Genomic DNA, 23191 nt, shown 5'->3' on the forward strand with positions numbered 1-23191 from the left:
TGAGATTAGCGCTCCATCAACATTGTGAATAAACCTCAGTAAACATCGTTTTACAACCCCAAAGCATACTACCGGCTCACATTGCACCTCGGAGTGCAATTCTGTCCTTGCACCTATTGCAACCGATTCTCATTTGAGATTTAAATTTGTCATTACAGTTTCCACGTTATAGCATATTTCAATTGCAATGTCATCATGTTGAATATTGTGGCAATAATCAAATGCACCCACTCTCTATTTGGCATAATTCGTGTTTAAGACACATTCTTCCTATAATTTTATACGAATACTATTATCATTGTCACTTAACAATCATATCTCATAAGGAGTAGTGCTTTTTTCTGTTGTTTATGTATGCGTTCTGAATATTCTGAGACGCACGCTGAACATCTCAAGTTCTCAACGTAATTTTTCAATTTACATTGTTCGTATTGTTTATTCGAACTCCAGCTAGGTCTGAAAATTCTAACCCAAGAAATAATCTTAATATTCTACATGGTATAGGCAATGACATTTCATCTATAATCAATTTAATAACACAGTTAGACCCACTGACCCACAGAACCTTTGTACTTCCTGTTTTTTGAATAGTTATTAAAGATTTAGTTGCTTAACAAATAATGTTTAAAGTTGCAACTTCGAAATAAAGAAAGACAATATGATTACGTTTGATGGTTCACCTACATATTATTGGAGGAACTCATAAACTTGCAAAGGGGTCAAGACAACACAAGACAAAGAAGCCGTCCCCTAAATGTTTTGGAAATGAAAATGCCCTTGGAGAAGACATTTATTTGTTGTTGGGGGTCTTTGGATTGAAAGATGGACAAAGACTGCTGTCCACCTTGATGACACTCAGAAGGAACAATTGGCAATACCCAATTCTTTTTTTTTTGAAAAGGACAAAGCAATGAAAGCAACCAAATTTTGAAATTTCCTCAATGATTGAAAAAGAATGATACCAAGAACAAGAAGCCTAGGTACTTCACAGTTCACACACAAAACACATACATCTAATCTAATAGCAACAATCTCTCTCCAGATGATATTAATGTGAAAACTCCCATATTTCACCGCCAACAAACACAAGTACGTAATAGTGTAATACTAGAGCAATATAAATGGTATTCAGAGAAATTGTCAAATAAGACTCCTAACTGCCGCACCACTGCAGCGGTCCACTTGTAATTACCTTTAGGAATTCAACTGCCATTGGAACTGACACACCCATCCAATGTGGATTGTGTTTAAAATGAACATATTTTTACATGAGAATGTGATTCTGAGTGGTGCGGAGACGGGAGAGTGGAATGAAGCTAAGACCCTAGAAGAGAGGACCTAGTTTTCAAGTAGTGGACTGGAGTTTTGATTGGTGCAGTGTGTGCTGTATGAGTGTGATTATATGATGGTGGGAAAAGCAAAGAGAGCAGCCTTGATTTTGGAGGAAAATAACAGAATATTATAAAGTTACAACTTACAACCATGATTATATTTTTATTCATGAAAAGAGATTATGTAGGCATATAAAAGGAAAAAGTGAATAATTTTGACAGAGTTTGGAGAGGTATTGAGAGACAAAGGAATGTGAAGTTGATATTGGGGTGGTGGTGGGTTTGATGATGATGATGCACGCCTGCAGCTTTCTCTCCAAATCCAATTGGCACGCCTGCTCCCACTCAATTTTTATTCTCTCTTTCTGTCCTCTCAATTAAAATTGTAAAGCACTACTTCCCTTCACTTGATTTCATTCTTGTTTTCTTTGTCAGTTTTTTTTTTTTTTATCCAATTACCAGGCACATCATGTTATTATAAAAATTAGCATAAAGAACTACTTCAGTTGATCTTCTCAAAAGAACTCAGAAGGAATAACTAAGAAAGGAAATCTACTCATCGATTACACCAAAAGTAAAGAAACTATTAGATTCCTTTCCCTCCATATCTTCAAAAGTTGCAAAAAAAAAAAAGCCAACTTCCTTTTGATAAAATTTTCTTATAAACTATTACCATCACAGTTAAAAACACGAAAGACCCACCCTTTCTCTTATTCTATCTCCTCTATATTACAAAACACCAAAAGCTTCATACACAAAGTTCTCTACAGGGTTTCTTTGATGTGGGTCTTTGGTTAAATGGATACTTTGTTTAGGTTAGTTAGTCTTCAATCATCAGATCAATCTTTCAATACTAGTAGAACTTCTAGTAGTTCTAGATCTTCTAAACATAACCATAACCATCACTACCACCATTACCAACAAGAAGAAGAATGTAGCAACTTTTTCATGGATGAAGATGACTTCTCTTCTTCTTCTTCTAAACACTACTACCCTTATCAGCAACAACAACAACAACCTTCAGTTACACACACCCCTACACCTACAAACACTACTAACACTTCTACTACTTCAACTCATGCCTTTGAACCACCTGAATTCACTTCTTTCTCTCCAGCTCCTGATCTCAATCTTGAATTTATCTCCTCGACAACATCTTCCACTAAGTGGGCATCTGATCTTCTTCTCGAAACAGCTCGAGCTATCGCCGACAAGAACAGTTCTCGTGTTCAACAACTCATGTGGATGCTTAATGAACTTAGCTCTCCTTACGGCGATACTGATCAAAAACTCGCTTCTTATTTCCTCCAAGCATTGTTTAGCCGCATAACCGACTCTGGAGAGCGTTGTTATCGAACTTTAACGTCCGCAACTGAGAAGAATTGCTCATTTGAACTGACAAGGAAGATGGTACTGAAATTCCAAGAAGTTAGCCCTTGGACGACTTTTGGTCACGTTGCTTCAAATGGTGCAATACTGGAAGCGTTTGATGGTGAGTCCAAATTACATATAATTGATATTAGCAATACGTATTGCACCCAATGGCCTACTTTGCTTGAAGCATTGGCAACCCGAACAGATGAAACACCACACCTTAGACTCACTACCGTGGTGACCAACAAAGCAGGTGGGCCGACTAGTGGTGTAACTGCAGTGCACAAGGTAATGAAAGAGATTGGGAATAGGATGGAGAAATTCGCTAGACTCATGGGCGTACCATTTAAGTTTAATGTAATACATCACGTTGGTGATCTATCGGAACTTAACTTATCGGATTTGGATATTAAAGACGATGAAGCACTTGCTGTTAATTGCATCAATACATTACATTCCGTTGGAGTAACTGGGAATCGTCGCGATGTTGTGTTATCCGCATTTCATAGATTACAACCAAAGATCGTGACCGTTGTCGAAGAAGAAGCTGATCTTGATGTTGGCGTTGATGGTTTTGAGTTTGTCAAAGGTTTTCAAGAATGTTTGAAATGGTTCAGGGTCTATTTTGAGTCCTTGGATGAAAGTTTTCCACGTACAAGCAACGAACGTTTGATGCTTGAACGAGCTGCTGGGAAAGCACTCGTTGACCTTGTTGCTTGTCAACCCAGTGAGTCTAATGAGCGGAGAGAATCAGCGACTCGGTGGGTGAACCGGTTGCGAACAGCTGAGTTCAGCTCTGTTGTTTATAGTGATGACGTGGCGGATGACGTGCGTGCTCTTTTGAGGAGGTATAAGGAAGGCTGGTCTATGATTCCGTGCTCCGACGCTGGAATTTTTTTGGCGTGGAAGGATCAACCGGTTGTATGGGCTTGTGCGTGGAAGCCTTGATTCCATTCACTTGTGTTGCATGGGTTGATTGTTTTGCAATTTGGATAGGGAAAGTTTTAAAATGAAAGATTGGAGTCATGCAATCACTTACTTGAATTGGATACAATTGAAGAAATACATGATTGTCATTGGTTTTTCACATTGTTATGTTATATTGTTAGCTCAAAATATGTACTGGTTCAAAGTTCAAACAGATCACTACTGAACGTATAAACTGGGTAGGTTAGGGGGTCTCTCAAATAGTATATATATTATGGTCTGCAGTCTGCACTTGGTTGTTTTGAATCTTGATCGTTTGATTGAGCCTATAAACATTATCAGAAGGACCACTGGCTTTTCTTTGGTCCTACAAATGATGTGTTTAATTAATTTATCCGGCCAATTTCTGAGCTTCTCCACAAATCTCTACAGAATCCATAACAAATAGACTTGGTTGTATTAATCGTGTACTCAACTGTCAAATTATAATTTGAAGGGTAGACAAAGAAAAATCAATATATATTTCAAATTCATTAGAGTTAATTAAGACTAAAAGTTCAATGGGGGGGGTTGGAGTGTTCGGTTAGAAAGTGATATCAGCTTATAAACATAATGAAATAGAGATTCAAATGGTTTGATTAGGTGCTGAATAAATATTTAATGGTGTCATCTTAGAAATAGCTATCGAATCTAAGGACGGCCAGAAAGTGGGTTTTGCGGATGGGGAATCCAACAAAAAGAGGTTTAGTCACTAGTGTGGGGGGTATCAGGAATGGTTAAGTGGCCTGCACGCTATGTATTCATGGGTCTTACCATTTTGTATATCTGTTTTCCAAAAGTTTTTGAGACTTTAGGAACACTTTTACAAAAGGCCCCCACCACTACATTACCACTATCAGTTCCACCACCTTCTTTCTTGCTTTCTCTATCAGATCAAGAACAGGTTATCGTGGGTTTTGGCTGAGAATTGATGCTGCTTTTGGCCCACATTTACACGTAGTGGGGAGCTTCTTTTTAGGGTTCAACACCCTTATGTGTTTTGATGAGACTTGAACACCCCTCCCCCCCTAAAAAAAATCTCTTCTCTCACTTTGTGTTCTTTAGGGCATCGGGGTACACCTCCACATAGGTGCCACCTAGGTGCCATTAGGATTTTACACTTCTAATTGTATACTATTGTAGAGTCCATAAATATCCACTCTCTATCCTCTCTAATGGAAAAGTGTAAAAAAAAAATAGATTTTAAACTCGGAAGTGACGTCTCTCTTTAATTTAAACTGGGACGTCACTTTGTCACTTAAAGTGACGTCCGAGTTAAAAAATTACTTTAGAATTAGAGGGACGGCGTTCTCCGAAAGCGTCCGAAAATTATTTCACTCAGACGTCAGTTTGAGTGTCGTCCGGGTTTTTATTAACTAACCCTTGACCCCAAAAAAAACTCATTTTTTAACTAATTATTCACAACTCTTATTTGAAATTATTATTTGTCACACAAAATGAAAAAAAACAAAATTGAATGTGCTAGTGCAAATCTCTAGACCCATTAGTGTTGTTATGTACTAATGTCCAGATTTTTATGAATAATTTCAACAATTCTTGTGCATCTAAATTTCTTATTTTCTAATTATCTTAGGTGTTCTAGATATGATTAGGTTTTACTAATGTCACACAGAGTAATGCAATTGTTCAGAGAGGGACTCTGTTTTTGGTTGAAAGGGGTCAGAACTATATACAGAGATTATTCCAAGTTCTTCGAGGAATTATATACGTACTGAAATTATTTTTACCGGATTGCGAGGTCATAAATAGTAATTTGGAACTTCAATCATCATCTCTAGAATTACAAATCAATCATTAGGTCCAAGATAGTGTCTCGATCAACTTTGTCCATAGTGTTTAACTTTGGCTACGACAAGTCATAGACATTTATCATCTGACTAATGCATTTTAGATTTAAAGAGGCGGAACATGAGCCAAGACTAAAAAACATATTCGAAAAACCTTTTTAATTTGATCTTCCAACCTTCTTCCTTGCCTTCCATAAATCAAAGGACTAAGAATTGACCAATAACAAGCTAATCCAAGACTATATAAAACATATTGAAGCATATATATAGAATTCTCAAAAGAATTAGGTTGGGTTTAGTTGGGTTTTTTTTTTTCTCTTTTCTGTTTGGGTTTTTGGTATAGAGTGAAGTGTATTTTTTTCTTTTTTAGAAAGTGAGGGTGAGCCCGGGTGTACTCTGGGACCCCCTTGGCTCCGCCACTGGCGAGAGGGGAAATTCCTCACCCTCTCTATTAGCTAATACATTATTACCTACGGTATAACACTCCCATTGGAGAGAGTTTTTTTATATTTGGGGTGTAAAATTTCCACTCTATACGATTTACACCCCCCATTGGAAATGCCCTTAGGAGACTTGGCCCTCCACTTCTTTTTATATCTTTTGATGTTTTTTGTCAGGAATTTGTACTCTTAAGCCTAAATATTATGTCTTAATATAATTATAGTACTTATCGTCATACTTTAATATAAATATCTGCTGGTTGCAAGTCTTTTTAAGGAACGCAGTGAATCACATTTAACTCTTTTCACTTTAGTTAATCCAAATTTAGTACAATTAAAAGGTTTAACAACCTTGGGTCTAAGTTGTTAGAATCGACACAACTTGCACATGTACATTTAACTTTTGCCATTTTGTAAATTACACCAAAGACATTAGTTATAAACAAGATCATTTGAGATTTAGTGAGGGATCAAGTTTTTTTGTAATTGTTGTTAGTGGCGTCGTCAATTCATATTAGGTGGGTAAAGCCGTAAAGGATAAAACTTGGAATAAGTTTCCAAAGAGTGAGCAAGGATTTTAAGTGGGTTTGGTAACATTCTTCTGGTCGATCTTCGCCATTTGACAATAGATTGCATGCCATGTCACATTGGTCACTGATGAGATCTTCTGATAAATTAGTGGGATAGTGAGTTGTTTTCACCAAAAATTTTCTTGCCCGCCACTCAGAGATAGTCCCTATCAAACAAATACGAAGCAACAAAGTAGCTGATTTCCTAGCAAGGAAGTGCTATTACTCGTATTCTGTATGTATAACTTATCCTTTTGTCGTAACGACAAACGAGGTTGACATATATGCACGTCAAGTGTCGACGTGTACTTCAGGATTTCAGATCCTGGATCTTCTATTTTTCATCTGGTAGGAATCTAGCTAGCCCAAGCATAATAGTAACTTGAATAAACGAGAAAAGACATCTGAGTTTGATAGACTTGCACATACATATGATTTTTGGCATGTTCCCTTCTAAAATTTGTCCATAAATTATAGTGGAAGAATTAAATTTAGTGTTAGTACCATCAAACAAGTCACTTGGATCCCACTAGACACAATCAAGATAAATTGCGACGGTTCGGCTTTTGGAAACCCAAGCAATGGTGGACTCGGTTTAATTTTCCAAGACGAATTCTCAAATCTTAAAGGAGGCTACACTTAAGGAGACATAGTTATAAACTATGAAGCGAAAGTAAAAGCAGTTGAGTTAGCTATTGTTAAATTCTATGTTAGTGGTGATGTTAGGAGAGTTGTAACATTGATATATTAGAGAAACCAATAATAAGAATAGAGAAGACTAGAGATTGATTAGGATTGGAGTTTAGAGTCTGAGAGAGAGTTTGTTATCTATCCAGAGTTACATACTTACACTAACATAAAATATGATAATAACAACTACTAGATATGGATGTCTACATTTATAGAAACATGAGACTTTCCATATTGGACATATACTAATACTAACATATTCTAATACTCTCTCTCAAACTGTAATTTGCATAGTTTGCATAATTACAGCTTGAAGGGGAGTATTAGAATATGTTAATATTAAGATATGTCCAATATATGAAAGTCCCATGTTTCTATAAGTGGACATCCATATTGACATATACTAATACATATTCTAATATATATTCTAATATTCCCCTTTTGTTGTTGTAGTTTGCATAGTTTTAATATTTTATATGTATATATATATCCCCATAATGATGTCCATACTTATAAAACATGGGACTTTCCATTTGACATATACTAATACTAATATATTCTAATATCTCCTCTCAAACCGTAATTACTAAACTATACAAATTACAACTTGGATTATAAAAAAAATAAAAAGATAATAATATTGTTCTTCTTTTTGCATAGAACTGCCTTTAGTTGAAGAACTTCGAACAACTATTGAGGCGTTCGAGGAAACCGTCGGTGTAAGCAATGGCCTAACTTGAATCTTGAAGGTGTACCACGGTCCTGGCCCAAATCATAACACCGGTTTAATTAGTGGCATGCTGCTTGGCTACTACTTACTCCATTCGCTGTTATGGCGGTCATAATATAAAATGAAAACAATAACACTGACTTGATGTGCGCTTCTTGGCTGCTACTATCAATGCCACTATTAATGTTAACAAAATATTATTAATCATTAAGAATTGGCTAAACATTTGGTTAGAAACTGATTCCAAATCAATCGGCTAACTTTTAACAATGATGCCATTCTATAGAACCTGAAACCAAGATGGATTAGAGCCACTTCCAAACTATACCAATGGAAGCTATCATATAACTGGAGGGAGGCGAATTTCAATGTAGACTCTGCCGCTAAACATGGTCCTACTCTAAACCAAGACAAGTATGTATAGAGCGAATGTAGACAATCATTTGTTCCTAGACTAGAAAACCCATACCAGATCTATTATAGATTTGTTTAAAACCCGATTTTTTTTTTCTGTGTCCATGATGTAAATCAGCTTGTCTTACCTGTACTCTATTTATATATTTAATATAATTCACATTTTTCCTAAAAAATAATAATACTAGGTGATTGCTCTTGATCAAAAAGAGCTTATTAGTGTATATTTTGTTAATGGTAGAACTTGTGCAAGTATTAGTTGACTGTACTTGTAAAAGTGATAATGCTGAAAAAAAAAAAATTATATTGTCTGATGTAGTGCCCCTCAATTGTGTCGCCCCTCGACAATACATCGTTGCTATTTACCAGTATATTGGAATATTTTCGGCCCTTGTATAGAGTAACGATTTTAACTCTCAGAGTCTCAGGACACACTGCACAGCAAGTCAGCAACACTGTTCCAGGAAGCCATGGGGTCACTCTGGTGTACGTAATTGTGGTCAAGATTCCGGTTTGGTACTCTGAATTTTATTCTTGCACGGACCATCCAATCAATCAAGGCCTATTACGAATATGCTGCTTGAAAGCGCAAACCGATGACCTGATGAACTAATTGTCCCTGAAAGGCTGAAACTACTCTGAAGATGACATATTTCCTTTGGACGAACGTTACAGAAATATCTTGATTTCCGTAGTTCGGATTAAGGTAAGCTCTGTTAACATAGGTTACTGCGAACCACAATGCAGGATGGGTCATGGGTGGCAGTGTGAAACAATTCTTTTGGACCCAATATCTTATCCATGTTGCTAGAGGTTATTGCCTTTCTTTAATACTGACGCATACACCATGGTTTGAATTATCAAATACACCGTGGAAGCATCTCTGGTCAACTCGATACGATGATACCCCAAATAAAAAGGAAAAAAAATAAAACGATGCAATGACATACGCTCATTGCATTAAAACTACTACTGACTTTGCCACTTTACCATTTTAAAAGATTTTAGTTGAAATATCCAGAATACCGCGAGATATATATATATATATATATATATGAGCGCGCAAAATATTTTGGACCTGCACATTAATTTTGTTATCCGCCAAGCGTATCTAATCGAAGAAATCGAATGTGAGGTTTGAGTGTTGGGAAGGTATTCTCAAATATTCAGTGTATACACTCGGGCAAGTTACCCGCTACGGAGTTTATGAATTCAGCGAAGGGCAGAACCCCCAATATTATGACTAGGCCTAAATTCGCAAATATAGAAAAAGCCCAACTAAAAGTAAAAGTTAGCCCATTAGTTTTGGACACTTGCCCTTTTTTTTTTTCGTTGGCAACAAACCTCCGTAGTAAGTGTGGAATTTGAGCTGAGGGCTCGAGCTCACTCGTTTAACTATATGAGCCGAGCTCGAGCTCAAATTAAAACTCGTGTAACAAATGAGCTTGATGAAGCTCGGCTCGTTTAGCTCAAATAGCATATTTATAGTGTAAAATAACCGAGCGGTTTGGGCTTGGCTTGTTTAAGCTCGGCTCGAGCACGCTCGTTTAACTACATGAGTCAAGCTCAAGCTCAAGCTCAATTCAAAGCTCATATAATTAGTGAGCCGAACTTGAGCATGGTAAAGCTCAGCTTGTTTAGCTCGAATTCTACCCTTACAGAGGGGAAGAGATCCGTACCAATTTATTAAAATTGATAAGAGAAAATTGGGGTTACCCTCACAAACATATAAATGCATTTCCTAGGACACTATATGAGTTGGGCACTTGGGCGTCTTTATTTTTCAAGTAATTGGGCTAATTTTCCAAACCTTTTTGCCCCAAGTCAACTTTGAATTTTAATTACAGATTTAAAGAAAAAACAGCTTATGTTAACAATGTAAATTTATATTTTCATATGTAAATTTAAATTTTTCTATGTACATATGTAAAATACTATGTAATGAAAAAATATAAATTTACATAGGTAAAGAATACCATGTCAGCCCGGTTTGTCATTGAGCCGAAATTATTAGTGAAAATTGCTAATGTTAGCCTACTTTTCTTTAAAGTCGTAATTAAAATTTAGGGTGGACTTGAGGTGAAATTATTATTGGACTTTGTCCTTGGGCTGTAATCCTTGCTTACTTTTACCACTTTAAGACCCAACTACTGGGATTTTGATCTTCTAAGGGAAGAAAAGTGAATTCGAGCTAGGGGTTTCGGATCGGATAAAGGGCTTTCGGAAAAATTTCCAATTTTTTTTCAGATGCTAATATCATTTCCAAATCGGATCGAATTATTATTTTTTGGATGACAATTTTTTTTCCGAATTCGAAAAGTTTGAAAAATCATAAATTTTTTGGAAATTTCGGAATCTGCAAAATATAGAAATAAATCGGAAATTTGAATTATATAATCGGATTCTCTTTTAAAATAACCATTTTTATCCAGTTAATACATTCATTTAGCAATCATTTTGAAATGTATTAATCCAATAAATAACTTAGACTTTTTAACACGTTCATTCAGCAAATTTTTTCTTCATGTTAATGCATTAATTCAGTAAATAAGAATATAAGATAAATTGAGACATGTACATGACAATATTGATTTCTTAAAGTTGTGAGAGAGATAATATTATACTTTTCTAGGGTTTTTATTTAGTTTGTAAATTATATGTAGTTTTAATTTAGTAACTATATGAAATAGACCGTTATATGTTAAAAATTTAGAAATTAATCGGAAATCGGATCGGATTTTGAAAGCACATCCAATTCCAATCCAATTATTTTTCGAAAAATCGGATATTGGAATTTCAGATATCGGAACTCAAATATCATTGCCAAATTCGAAAAAATATCGGATCAGAATTCGAAAAATAAAAAAGAGACCCCTAATTAAAATTTGGGTTTTCGGAAAAAAAAAAGACACCCCTAATTCCCCTAATTCGAGCCAAAGACACAATGAAGCCATGAAGGTGCAACACCAAGACGCTATATACAACATTTATTGCGTGGGGAAGGAAGAATGTTACATTCCACAAGCCAATGGCAGTAAGGGAAACAAAAACAAAAAGTAATTAGAGAGAGAACGTAGAAGCGGGGAAAGAATAATCAGAGCTTTATGTATTATGGTACAAGGGACAAAAATGCAAGTAAAAGAAATTCAATATGAATTTCAATCACTTCATCCGTTCCACCCATTTGGTAGTTTCCATCTTTTATGCCAGAAGATGGATACTCGAGGCCACAGTGGGAACCCAAAATTGTAGTCCAAAGGCTTATCAGCAGCTCCCTTTACAGTCATGGGCAACCACACATATCTTGAGTCGTTCAGTGCCGCTGGGTTCCATCGGTCTGCCATGAAGATATAGAGTCCATGAAGCATTGGCAGTGGAAGAACGTATGTGCTCTGAGCAAAAAATGTGGTGTCTCTTGAAACTTTGTTTCCTCCTATGCAAGGGTTCCCCATTGTCTCCCATGGACCCATGACTGACTCAGCTGCATGAGCATGTGCCTCGTTTGGTGACCAGCCTGTGCAACCAGATGTGATCATGTAATAGGTCCTCTCGTACTTGAACAATGCAGGTGCTTCCCTATGTTGCCCTACCAGTACTCTATTCATAACACGGGTGACATCAAGATAGTCATCTGTTAGTGGGCCAATATGAAGCTCACTATTATCATCTGAAGAATATATCAAGTAAGCCACACCATCATCGTCCTTAAAAATGGTCATGTCCCTGCTGTCAAACCCATGGGGTTGTTTGCTGTAGAGGTAGTCGAATGGTCCAATGGGATAGTCGCTGACAGCAACACCAACAGAGGCTTTGGTGTAATTGGTATCATCAATGTGCATCCACATTACATATTTCCCTGTTTTGTCATTGTATATCACCTTTGGCCTTTCAAGAACATTCAGTTTATAGAGGTCATGGGTCAAATCAGTCTCCTCTCCCGCCAGGACAACACCCTCATTCTTCCATGTCCACAAATCCTTTGACGAGTAGCAACTTACCCCAATTATGTCAACCTGAGAGCAAATAAGATACAAGCTAGTTAGAGTACATCTCATCAGACTCCAACTTAATGGAGGTGATGGAAGGGTTTTAAGTTTTAACAGTAATTTGAAACGTTAGGCACTGCAAATCAAACATGCAACAACCAAAAGCATTTTTTAACAATAGTTAACACGTAAAATTGTTAACAGTCCCTGGGTCAGAAGGTATTTATTACCAGAAAGTTTCTTCTTATATGCTCCAAAATAAGTATAAATATAACTGGAACTCTGGAAGGAAACACTATCAACAGAACCTTTGTTTCTTCACTTAAATTTCAGAATATACATCCTTTGTTACTGTGTACCGAAATGAACTTGCTTTGTATTTGCTCACACTTGAGTGAAGTTTCTCTTCCAGTCAGTTCATCATTGCCCCCACCCCCGGAGCTAATATGACAAGAGAGGAGAAGGACAGAACCATGGACACTGCACAGGATATATACTAAGGAAACTGGATCCATTTGCAAGATGTCACAGCCTCACATGCTGTGATCCTAAAGACCCTTGGTCTTCGAGAAAGCCACTAGAAAAGCCTGAAGAGAATTATTTTTCTCATTTTGTTTGACTTATTAGACAAACAGTGATCCAGAGCCCCTACTCAGAGTCAAGACTATGACAAGATAAGCTTTTTTTTTTTTTGATTGGCAAGCCTGTTTTAAATGAGATCAGTAACTCTTTGACATGACAAGATAAGCTGGTCAGACCAATGATCCTTTGAACTGAAAACCCGCTATTTCTGTTCTTTCCTAAAAACCAAGGGATAGTTATCTGGACAGGTTGGAATAGCCATCTTTTCCATGTATGTAGCAATGGACATTTCCATATATTGCCACCACATTAATATCACTGTACGTGTGAAATTTTTAGAGGTGTGTGATCTACCAAACAGCAAAGGTCAGGAGCAAATCTTCCATCTCCTAGTTGGTATGGGACGTCAAAGGCAGAAGAACCTTTCTACTGTGCAAATCGACATCTCTTAACACAATTAAGCAGAGCTTTACTGACGAGAATTCGCCCCTCCTTAAATCATTAGACCTTTTGACAGTAAGGCTGACCTCTCTCTCTCTCTCTCGGTTTGGCAATCGGTGCTGAGGACCTAAAACGTGCCGAGTAGCCACTCATTATACTAGAGGACAGTACAACAAAGATACATATTTCCAAATCAGCTTCCTGCCCCTCACCATTCTCATTTTAGTTATCAACTCTCATATGGGCAATTTCTAGACTAACAAAGACATTGAAATTCTTGTTCTTCATTTGAAGGTTCTTTAGTTGTTTATTCAAGAAGATGGAGAGATAATCTTCCTCGAATGATGTTTTCACTCTATTATAGTTATATACTTATATACAAATAAAATTTGACTCAAAGCTTTATTAATAATTACTACTCCAATTACACAAGTTTTTTTCCACACTCCAGTCACAATTTTCTTCAGCACCTTGCAAAAAAGCTTTATAGGCCAGTACAGGGTATTATAGTTATCCAATCTAAGAAAAACTTCGTGCTTGTTGCCAACAAGAACTGATTCAAGAATATGTTTCGGGTTTTCCATAGTTACCTACTTCCACATGAGGACACAAACACCTGAAGGGCCTTGAAAATGATCTGAGCACAGGCGCTGAAGGTGATCCTAGGGGCCTAGGCACCCATAGGTGCAAGCCTACAAGGCCTTTGACAGGAAGCACTTAGGTTGAGCCTAGAGCCTAGGTGACAGGCCTAGGCAAACCTTTGACTGCAAGCAGGAAGTTTTCATTATCTCTGATGTTCTGATACCTTTATTTTCAACTCAGTTACAGAAAGATGGGTCAATCCCCTAGAAAATAACGTAAAATGGTATGTGGTAGACATGTAGAGGAGATCGAAGGAACATACATCGTACAAAAAGAATCACATGTGAAAGAAACAACAAAGCATATGTACAAATCAGTTAAAGGCCTTCAGCAACCACGAAAATAAATAAACACATATAAGCAAGCTGACAAGTATGATCAAGAAGACAAAAACTAGTATAGAAACACAAACTTGCAAAAAAATTAAATAAATAAATACAATTGCAAATTACCCGTGCAGCTCCTTTTTTGTGAGCATGGTATGTGGGACCATTCTTGTTTTCTCCGTACCAGTAGTACATCCCCAGTTTCTCAACATACAAAATCCCTCCCCATGTGCCTGAATAGGGTTTCCATCCGTGTCCAACCACATACTTCCAGGATAGAAATGCAAGCTATCATTCCCTGCTTCCATCATTGGGTCTATAGCGGTTCCCTGATCAGGAAAGAACAAGTGCCTGAACTGGGAATTCTCGTCAAGGAACTCCTCAATCAGTGTGGTGGGTCGCTTTGGTCTCCGCTTTGCAGCACGAGGGGAGCGTTTGCCCCTGGGTGGAGGTATCTGAAAACCCTCGTCCTGAGTCTCTTCAAGTTCACGAGTTAGCTGGAAGTGATTCAAATGGAACTCTCTGCTCCCTTCCAACTTATCACCGTGACTAATGAGGGAGTAAAGATGGAGTAACAGGACACATCCCACCAAACCCCATACAACAAAAGACAGTGAACATCTGCTTCCTGCATTGCAACCGAAAGGAGTTGATTTCCTGTATTTGTTCTTCATCCTCATTTTTTCTTCCTTTAAAATTTTCTCCAAGATAATTCTTCAGTTAATAAATGCAACCTATATGGACCGGGTCCAATCAAATGAAAGTTAAATTATATGCACACACACCTAAAAGTTTTTAAACAAAATGTCGGAATTCTTCTACAAATCAAAAGTGGGGAAAGGAAATTGAAACATATAGACAGTTTACCATATGAAAATGTAACAGTCAAATGAAATCTTCCCCATACTTGTTATAGACTTCTATCGCCAGAAACACCACCACTTAGTACTATAGAACTCTATGCAAAGCTAGTAAAATTTAAACCAAAACCATCTTAGCAACACAAGGGGGCCAATGATATTGTCTTTTAGCATACCTACCAAAAAACAAAAAAAAACTACTAAAAGATATTATCACTTTGTACACAGTAGTAGAGAAAACAATCACCACTAATTTCAAGAAACAAAAAAAATCAATCCAAGCTGGTTATCAGTAACAAAATATACACAGGCCCATTCCAATCAAAAACTGGCATGCAAAAAAAAAATGCAGAGTAGATATTGAAACAGCATAAAGAATTAAACTTGAAGTAGTTTACCAGATAAGATTCTAATCAACATTGCTCTTAGCACCATTTCCTTGTGATATATAGACTATGTAAAACTTGTTTGTAAAGTTCCCCAAAGCTGTGGTTTGTTGAAAAAAAGTGTTTCAAAGCAGGAGAAAATATGTAAGTTTGGGTTTTTACTTTTTGGTTGGATCTATGACTTAGTGGGCTGAGGTGACTTAGAAAAAAAGCTTGCCTCTGCTCTACTGTGACTTCTTGAGTGTGATGTTTTATACTTTTATGTACTTGAGAAAATAAGAAAGATGAGTTACTCTTTTTTTCTTATAAATGATTTTGGTGAAAAGAATTTGATAAATTTCTCATTTCTACGCAATGTTTTTGTTTTTTTTAACAGTGTACACGATTTTGTTTGGTCGTATTCAAGTACAATTAATCATGGAGAAAGATTAAAAGAACTTAGCTGTTTAGATATTTTGTATTAATTATGGGACCAAATGGATTTTTAATGCAAAAGTTACAGAATTTACTAATTCGGAATTTGGTTTATTTGGAATTTTGAACCTCATTTAATTAGAGCATCTTTAGGTGGTGGTAATATACTCTTTAAATTTAAAGAAGAAATTTAGAGAAACTGATCGCAAATTTTGACTAACTCTAATGGGTCACAAATATCGACCGCAAATAAGATTGTAGACTCTACCACACGCCCCATTGGTATTGATGAGCACGAGTACTATTGTTGCGCGATATTACCACTGTCGGTCCCAAATTGGAAAAAAAACTCACGCGACATTTCCACTGTCGCACCAAATTGAAAAAGTAGAAAAAAAAAAACTCGCGCGACATTAGTAGTGGTGCGTGACAGTACCAATAGCGCGTGGTGCTTTGGTGAAAGTTAAAAAAAAAAAAATTGGGGCGACATTTGCAATATCGCTCTGCATCCGCATTCAAATTACCAAATTTGCGAACAAAAATACGAACGAACAGGTGATGCGACCAAATTTGAGGCCACCTAGAGTTAGAATTCCAGAAAATTTTGAAATATATTTTCAAATTTAAAGATTTTGACCGGTTATACTACCACCTAGAAATACTCTTATTTTTCATATTACTATATTAGGCGTGTTTGACGAAACAGTGGAACGGAAGATTCTAGTCCGACTCCTTCAACGGACTCCTCCCTAACAATATAATATGGAGTTAGTACACAGTTAGGATTCTTTTAAAAGCAGTTACCGTAATGTGAATTGGTTTGAGAGGAAAATGTTGATAAGATAATCAAATCCATTACCAAACTAATAGTAAGTGCATTACGTCGCCCAACAAATATTATGGTTTGGATCAATAATCGGTGGCGTTGACTGCCCCAATTGAAAATTAAGGATTTGGTGCTCTGGATTATATTAACTCTTCAGCCAGCATAAAGTTATGCACCTGCAACATTTTCTTAACAATCATATCTAAAAGAACTTAATTTCACAAAAGGAATCAAATTATATAGTAGGATATGTGAATTGGCCAACCACTATTAACCGCGAAATATATACTTTTGCTTATACTACTGGCATTTGATATTGTAGTTATCAAATCAAACTTGATCGATTATGTATTGGAAACATATATTTCCTGATTCTCTTTTTATTTGTTTGAATAAAATTATTTGCTTAATGGATTGAAAGTAAGTTTGTTTTTTTCTTGTGAATTACACAAATGTGCCACATTTTGTCTTAGATTAATTATCTATCCACAAAACTTCCTACTGAAATAATTAATAAATTACCAAAATTTTCTTAGTTAAGAGTCCTTGTCAACTTTATAGTTTGTTGACCTGATCGCTGTTAGAATAAATAGTAGTCGATTTCAAAGAGACAAAGACTACATAGGCCGAGGGAAGCTGCAAAGATGTGTACTTTTATCTTTTTTTACTTTTTCTTTCCAGTTCGTCTACCTCGAGGATATTTTTATAGGGACGAGATTGTTGGATGTGTGATCCAAAAGTCCGTGTTTTGATTTTCAAACCGTTGGATCACACATCCAACGGTCTCAGAACCTTCATCCCTATGAAGATATTCACGTGGTAGTCCAGGCCTTTTTTTTTTTTTTTTCTTTTTAATGAATCATTATTTCAGTGTATGATTAAGGAAAACGATTTTATTAGCCTACGGATCCTTGGACGCCTGACCTTTGAAGCCTTGAACAGTTCCTAACCCTGTGGATTTTCCGGATTGAGCGTACTAATTCAAAATACTAGAGGCAGCGCGTGCGTATGTGCATTCTATATCACACGCATCTCTAAATCATCTTATACTCATTTTATCGCAAGACGAACTTTGTCATAGATTTTATTTTTCATCAATTATGGACCATTAATAATTGGTTGACACTTGACAGTAACTAATTAGTATAAATGGGAGGGACAAGTGATGACAATCAATTAATCAATGATCTCTAACGAGCAACATAGCTATGATTTCCACATGCTTGGTTTTGATTCCACATCAAAATCATGCTGAGTCCTTGTGTACGTATGGAAGTCGAAGCTAGCAATTAAAGCATCCAGAAACAAATTACAGTATTCTATGAAATCTATGCTCAGACAGAAAAGGAAAAGTCACTCACATCATGACGTGATTTGCCCATTTCCAAAAATATTGTGGATACCCCTCCCCCCCCCAAATGGCTAGACATAATTAAAAGAGAGAGAGAGAGAGACTAATAATGGGGGGTCATCCACTCATCCCTAACTAATCCACCTAAAAAACAAGTTTATTGTTTCACAGGAGAGTTTTTGTGTGCAAGAACAAAACCATATATGGCTTCTTTGAGCAGGACAATAGGAGCTTGACAGCTAGTGGTGGATGCAATGCTTGAAGCCCAAGTGCGCAACAGGAAATACTTGTATGGAGTATGTACACGATCAATCGACTATAGGCCTTGGTATACGTGATTCAACGTGGAACAGAATTCAATAACTAATATTTACAGATCGTCTTTCTTGCTATTGACAAAGTATCTTTGTTGTACATTAGTATCTTACGACCACTGGCTACATTCTAAGACCACCAGAGGGACTATTAACAATATACACCACTCCTTATTTTCTATATTTCCTAAACTCTTGGTATTACAGAGCACCTACAAAAGCTTCTGCCATTGTTTTGGTATACTTTTGCTAGCCATGCCAGTTCTAAAATCACCATAATAGTTGAAAGAGATATTATTGACAACCATGAAAATTTGAATGAAATCCTAAACGGCCTACATTGATGCAAAAGGACATCAGATATGGTTTCTTTCACCAATGAGCACCTTGTGAGGTTCTCTACATCCGGGAGAATGTTAACCACCTCTTGGATTGTTTGAGTGTAAGCAGTAGCCATGTCATAAGACGCCTCAGATATGAACTTCCTACCAACACTACATGATGCGGTCGAATTATCTTTGTAGCATGTGAACCTCTGAAGCACCTGAATACAAGAACCACATTGATAGTATGAACTAATTGGCCTGCTTTAATTTCACTGTGCCTGTTAAGTTTAAGTTTCCATGTACAAGGAATAACAGGACTTCCATTATACTTACATCTGGTATGTTGCTGATCGGAATTGCATCCTCAGGACAGCTACCTGGATAGTAGCTGTAATTTGGTGCGTTAGAGAAAGGATTACAAATCTTAGAGAATCCACCTAAAGCGTTTTCCCCTTGTTCATCTAATCTCAGAATTCCACCCAAGTTTGCAATTTTTGAGTTCACCTGTAACCAAAAGAGCAAAGAAGAAAAATAGACGAAAACGAGTTAGGTACGTATATCGGATAAAGCTAAGTTATCGAGTTCGGTTATATTATGAGCGGCACCTTGTTAATGAACTTATAGATTGTAGATCCAATTTCACTCATAATTTGGTCTGCATACATTGGGTCCACACACGGTAGCACGTTGCTCAGGCTATTGTTACCAGGATTTTGCTGAAATTCCTCAAAAGCTGAACAAGTATCTTTGGCGAAGCTGCAAAGCAGATATTAGTTTCGTTTTTTTATTTTTTATCATGGTGCACAAGAGATTACTCGTACAAACGTATAAAAGGTACTTAAAACATATTTTGCTTTTCTTCCTCTCCTCCCTCCACTTCAATTTATGGAGCGGACTCAGCAAACTCTTTTCAATTGAATTTATAAGTTTATTAAAGCCTGCATGTTATTGGATCATATGTTTTGTACGGAGAAAAGATTTTCTCAAACAGCCAAAAACATTGCTAGTCAAGACTCAACAGGGGCGAAAAAACTTACGTGTGGATGAAGAAATGGACGCCTGTCAGAATCCAACAAAGAGCTGTTAAAATCCAACAAAGGAAGATTATCCTGAAAAAAAGAGAGGAAGTAGGGACAAGAGAAAAAGATAGGTGGATCGAAGACCATACACATATTACTAACTCTAAAAAGGAATTTCAATATCTGCCTTATAAGTTGATGAACTAGCTTACATTAAGAATCCAGGCCACCAATGTAGCAACAGCAGAACTGTATTCAAATATGATTTGCAGTTTTTAGTTTTGGCAATTAAGTACAGTACACAATTTCTTCATGTTTTCCTTATAAGTGAGAATCGACTATGACTTCAAAAGCTAATTTCTATATAGGGGGTGTTAAGTGAGTTCTAGATTGTCTATCTAAATCACAAGGAAACCTCACCTACAGCGGCAACTATGAGAACCAAGTTAACGGATACAATTCCAGCAGTCGCTCCATACCTGAAAATAAAAGTAAGTCTAAACGGCTTAACCAAAAAGGAGTGAAGAAAGAATGGAGTACAACCTATTGTGTATTAGTAAACATGACCTAAACGAGCAATAATGTAATGAGCAAGAAGAGAGGATTAGTACTTGCCAAATTTTATTTGCACTGTCTATGGTGTGTTTGTGCCTGTAAACCATCCGTTGAATCACTTTTGATTCATTTCTGAGTTTTCCTGAAGCCAACCTCAATTGGGTACATGCTGCCTTATTGTATGGATATAAAAGACGGCGCAGCTTGTACATGGCTCTTGTCACTCTTCTGATTGTTCGACGAGTATCTATTGCTAGTCTGAAAATGGTATGTTCCAACTTCTTTATTTTCAACAGGGACTTGTGATTTTCCACAAGGACCACACCAGAAGCAACTCTGTCAATATTCACCATTTTTTTTTCCAGAATAATTAGAATGAGATACTATATATGTAATCAGGCTTTTTCTCTTAACGGACATCTCTACACTATATGATAGCCGGATCTTTAGGAGGAAAATTTCTCAACCAAACTGTGTATTTGTAATCTCTCTATTTTATGATTTTAGAACCACCTCCCTTAATTATTCTAATCAGCTCCCTCTTTTTTAAACAATTTACCAAAAACTCTCTCACTTTATTGAAATTAGAATTAGTTTCATATTATTTAAAATAATTTAGAAAATCTCATTCACGTCACTCAAATTATATTCAACCCCTCCTAATGTTTTTATATTATTTTTTAGATTATAATTAGAATTCAAAAAATCATACTATCATAGAGATGTTAGAGCGACAGGTTTAAAGATTTGAAAAAACACCGATGCGTAGCACGGTTCGCATACTCGTGTTATATAGTGTCTTGAGAAGCTTATATAGTGTCGTCCGATCCGTTAAACAAGTGTAAATTAAAAAGCTGTTCAATTAAAACACTATATAAACTGCCCACGGACATAACCGTTATGTCCGTTTAAGAGAAAACCTGTATATGTAATAGGCTGATCTAATAAGAATATAAAAATCTTCATATTGAAACCAAACCCCCTTCCATTCACACGAGATATCTCAAGGACAACTATCCAAAACTTAATAAGACATTGGCAGTTGCGTCAACAAAAAAGATTATAAGAATGTATATATTTAGAATATATAGGCCCAAAGAGTAGGGATGTAAAAAATACCGGGATCCATGGAGACCCGACCCTAATTAAGTATATAGTGTATGTAATTTCTATATATTATGCATATTTGTAAAACTTTTACAATAGTAAAAATCAAACTTAATACCTCATTCTTGAAACTATAATCATCTTTCTATTAGGCTAATTCCAAATTCATAAAGTGTATATAATTATAGGCGAAAAATAGTTTATTTAGGTGAGTATAAAATTATAAATAAGGAGTTTTTTTTTTTTTTAAGTTGGTTAATGGGGAGTGCGGCGGGTATGCCGCATGGGAATCCCCGGCTGCTTCTCAAGTGGGGATGGGGCGGGTATGGGAAACGAAAATGAAATCGGGAATGGGGGTGGGGAAGGCAAACCCACCCCCAACCCGCCATTTACATCCCTACCAACGAGTATAAAGAAGTATCAAATTAATCAACAGCTCACCATATCCATCTCTCATCATTTTTCATGTAAAACAACAAGTTTTCTAAACCTCAGCTAATTTATTAGAATAGAGAAATGGTGCTAGTTTTTTATTAATGAATAGGTGTCTGCATTTATAAGGACGAATGTACCAATAACGAAGCATATGCAATATGAACTAGAGCTAAAGTAGCTTACATTGCGAGAAAGGTGCAAAGCACCACCACCACTAACGGAATGAAACGATAAAAATCAGAAGGCCGTCTGATTACAATTGCAGAAGAAGGAGAAGAAGTAGTGCAGCTCAAATTCCTCACAAGTATGTAAACGCCAAGTCCCAAACCACCGAGAATCCAAATACAAGCCATTGCATATCCATGAACACCAGTAAATGCAGCAGACTACAAAATCAAACAAGAACAAGTCCGATTAATACAAGCAATTCAACGAAAAGTATTCATTATTTTCATTAAAAACAATACGTACACTCCAGTAATGGATGTCAGTAATGTTGTAACTTCCATGGTAGGACTTAAAGTGATGAGAAAATGGATCAGGTCTATTGTAAATATGTTTGTAGGGAACAGGTGAACCATGTACAAGATAATGAGAAGAAGAAGACAGAGAGAGAAGAAGTATAAAAGAAATGAGAAATAAATTCCCCTTTGAAGAAATGGGCATGATGATGATCTTGGACGTTTTTCTAAAAGGGAACGTTTACCAAGTGTTGCCATTAGGGAAGTAACAAAAAGAGACACAGGGCATTCTTGTGACTTACTGAGTAAGTTAAGGATAGCTTTTGGCTTTGGTTTAGTGTTTATTCGCTTTTCTCGCTCGTAAGGAAAGAGAGAAAGAGATCATTCACATACACGCGCGAAATATTTGGTTCAAGCCATTGACCAGTGATCAACCTTGTTTTCTTCTGATTTAGTAGTCAGTACCAATTGCTAATATTACGTTTTTACCCCCAACTCTATGTTGGTCGTATAACTGTCGAAATTTTGCAACACACAAGATTTGGGGACTTTACTCGTAGAACGCTTTCTTGATCGACTAGAAGAAAATTTTGGGGATGAATTATGCGAAGAGAGGATTTAGTACAACTTGGGTTCAACTGCAGATTCTGCTCCTAATAAAAGACTTGTGACTTTATGAACATAATATCTATCGAGAATTGAGGATTGGAGCGTCGACTTCATCGAGGTTTGAAAATATAGAGACTTTAGTGTGTAATATCTAAAGACTTTATTCTTGTGACTTGTATTGTTTGAAAAGATAGTATGCAATCAGATATGTCATCCTTCCAAACCCCAA

The 23191-nt window shown here is 36.5% G+C and overlaps 2 protein-coding genes and 1 pseudogene across 4 annotated transcripts; 1 reads left to right on the plus strand and 2 right to left on the minus strand.

The window, feature by feature from the left end:
• The first annotated feature begins 1771 nt into the window (after positions 1-1771).
• On the plus strand, positions 1772-4006 carry SHR (GRAS family transcription factor). The gene has a single exon (XM_086592395.1). The coding sequence runs from the start codon at positions 2130-2132 to the stop codon at positions 3651-3653; it is 1524 nt and encodes a 507-aa protein (XP_086448521.1). The 5' UTR covers positions 1772-2129; the 3' UTR covers positions 3654-4006.
• Positions 4007-11275: 7269 nt separating this feature from the next.
• LOC147520887 (uncharacterized) lies at positions 11276-15927 on the minus strand (annotated as a pseudogene). The gene is made up of 3 exons (XR_015212896.1): positions 15558-15927; positions 14426-14927; positions 11276-12335 (listed from the first exon to the last, which is right to left on the minus strand). The product of XR_015212896.1 is annotated as an uncharacterized LOC147520887 (transcript).
• Positions 15928-18467: 2540 nt separating this feature from the next.
• On the minus strand, positions 18468-23076 carry LOC147520888 (uncharacterized). Of its 2 annotated transcripts, none has more exons than XM_086592396.1 (9): positions 22364-23076; positions 22076-22278; positions 20411-20686; positions 20216-20274; positions 20008-20044; positions 19814-19885; positions 19382-19532; positions 19110-19280; positions 18468-18994 (listed from the first exon to the last, which is right to left on the minus strand). In XM_086592396.1, exons 1-9 carry the CDS (start codon positions 22556-22558, stop codon positions 18638-18640), a joined length of 1521 nt encoding a protein of 506 aa, XP_086448522.1. In that variant the 5' UTR covers positions 22559-23076; the 3' UTR covers positions 18468-18637. The 2 variants fall into 2 exon arrangements, with proteins under 2 accessions (XP_086448522.1, XP_086448523.1); XM_086592397.1 differs by having other exon boundaries at positions 22908-23075.
• Positions 23077-23191: the final 115 nt, after the last annotated feature.

This window comes from Coptis chinensis, chromosome 2 (genome assembly GCF_015680905.1).
Source record: "Coptis chinensis isolate HL-2020 chromosome 2, ASM1568090v1, whole genome shotgun sequence".
In the NCBI taxonomy this organism is placed as follows: Eukaryota; Viridiplantae; Streptophyta; class Magnoliopsida; order Ranunculales; family Ranunculaceae; genus Coptis; species Coptis chinensis.

Excerpts from the sequence above, each read along its gene's own strand:
- LOC147520888 (XM_086592396.1), bottom strand. The coding sequence starts at position 22,558 with ATGCCCATTTCTTCAAAGGGGAATTTATTTCTCATTTCTTTTATACTT. Across the intron at positions 20,275-20,410 it reads GACAGTGCAAATAAAATTTG|GTATGGAGCGACTGCTGGAA; the intron begins GCAAGTACTAAT and ends TTTTATTTTCAG. Across the intron at positions 19,886-20,007 it reads TGGTGGCCTGGATTCTTAAT|GATAATCTTCCTTTGTTGGA; the intron begins GTAAGCTAGTTC and ends TCTTTTTTTCAG.
- SHR (XM_086592395.1), top strand. The coding sequence starts at position 2,130 with ATGGATACTTTGTTTAGGTTAGTTAGTCTTCAATCATCAGATCAATCT.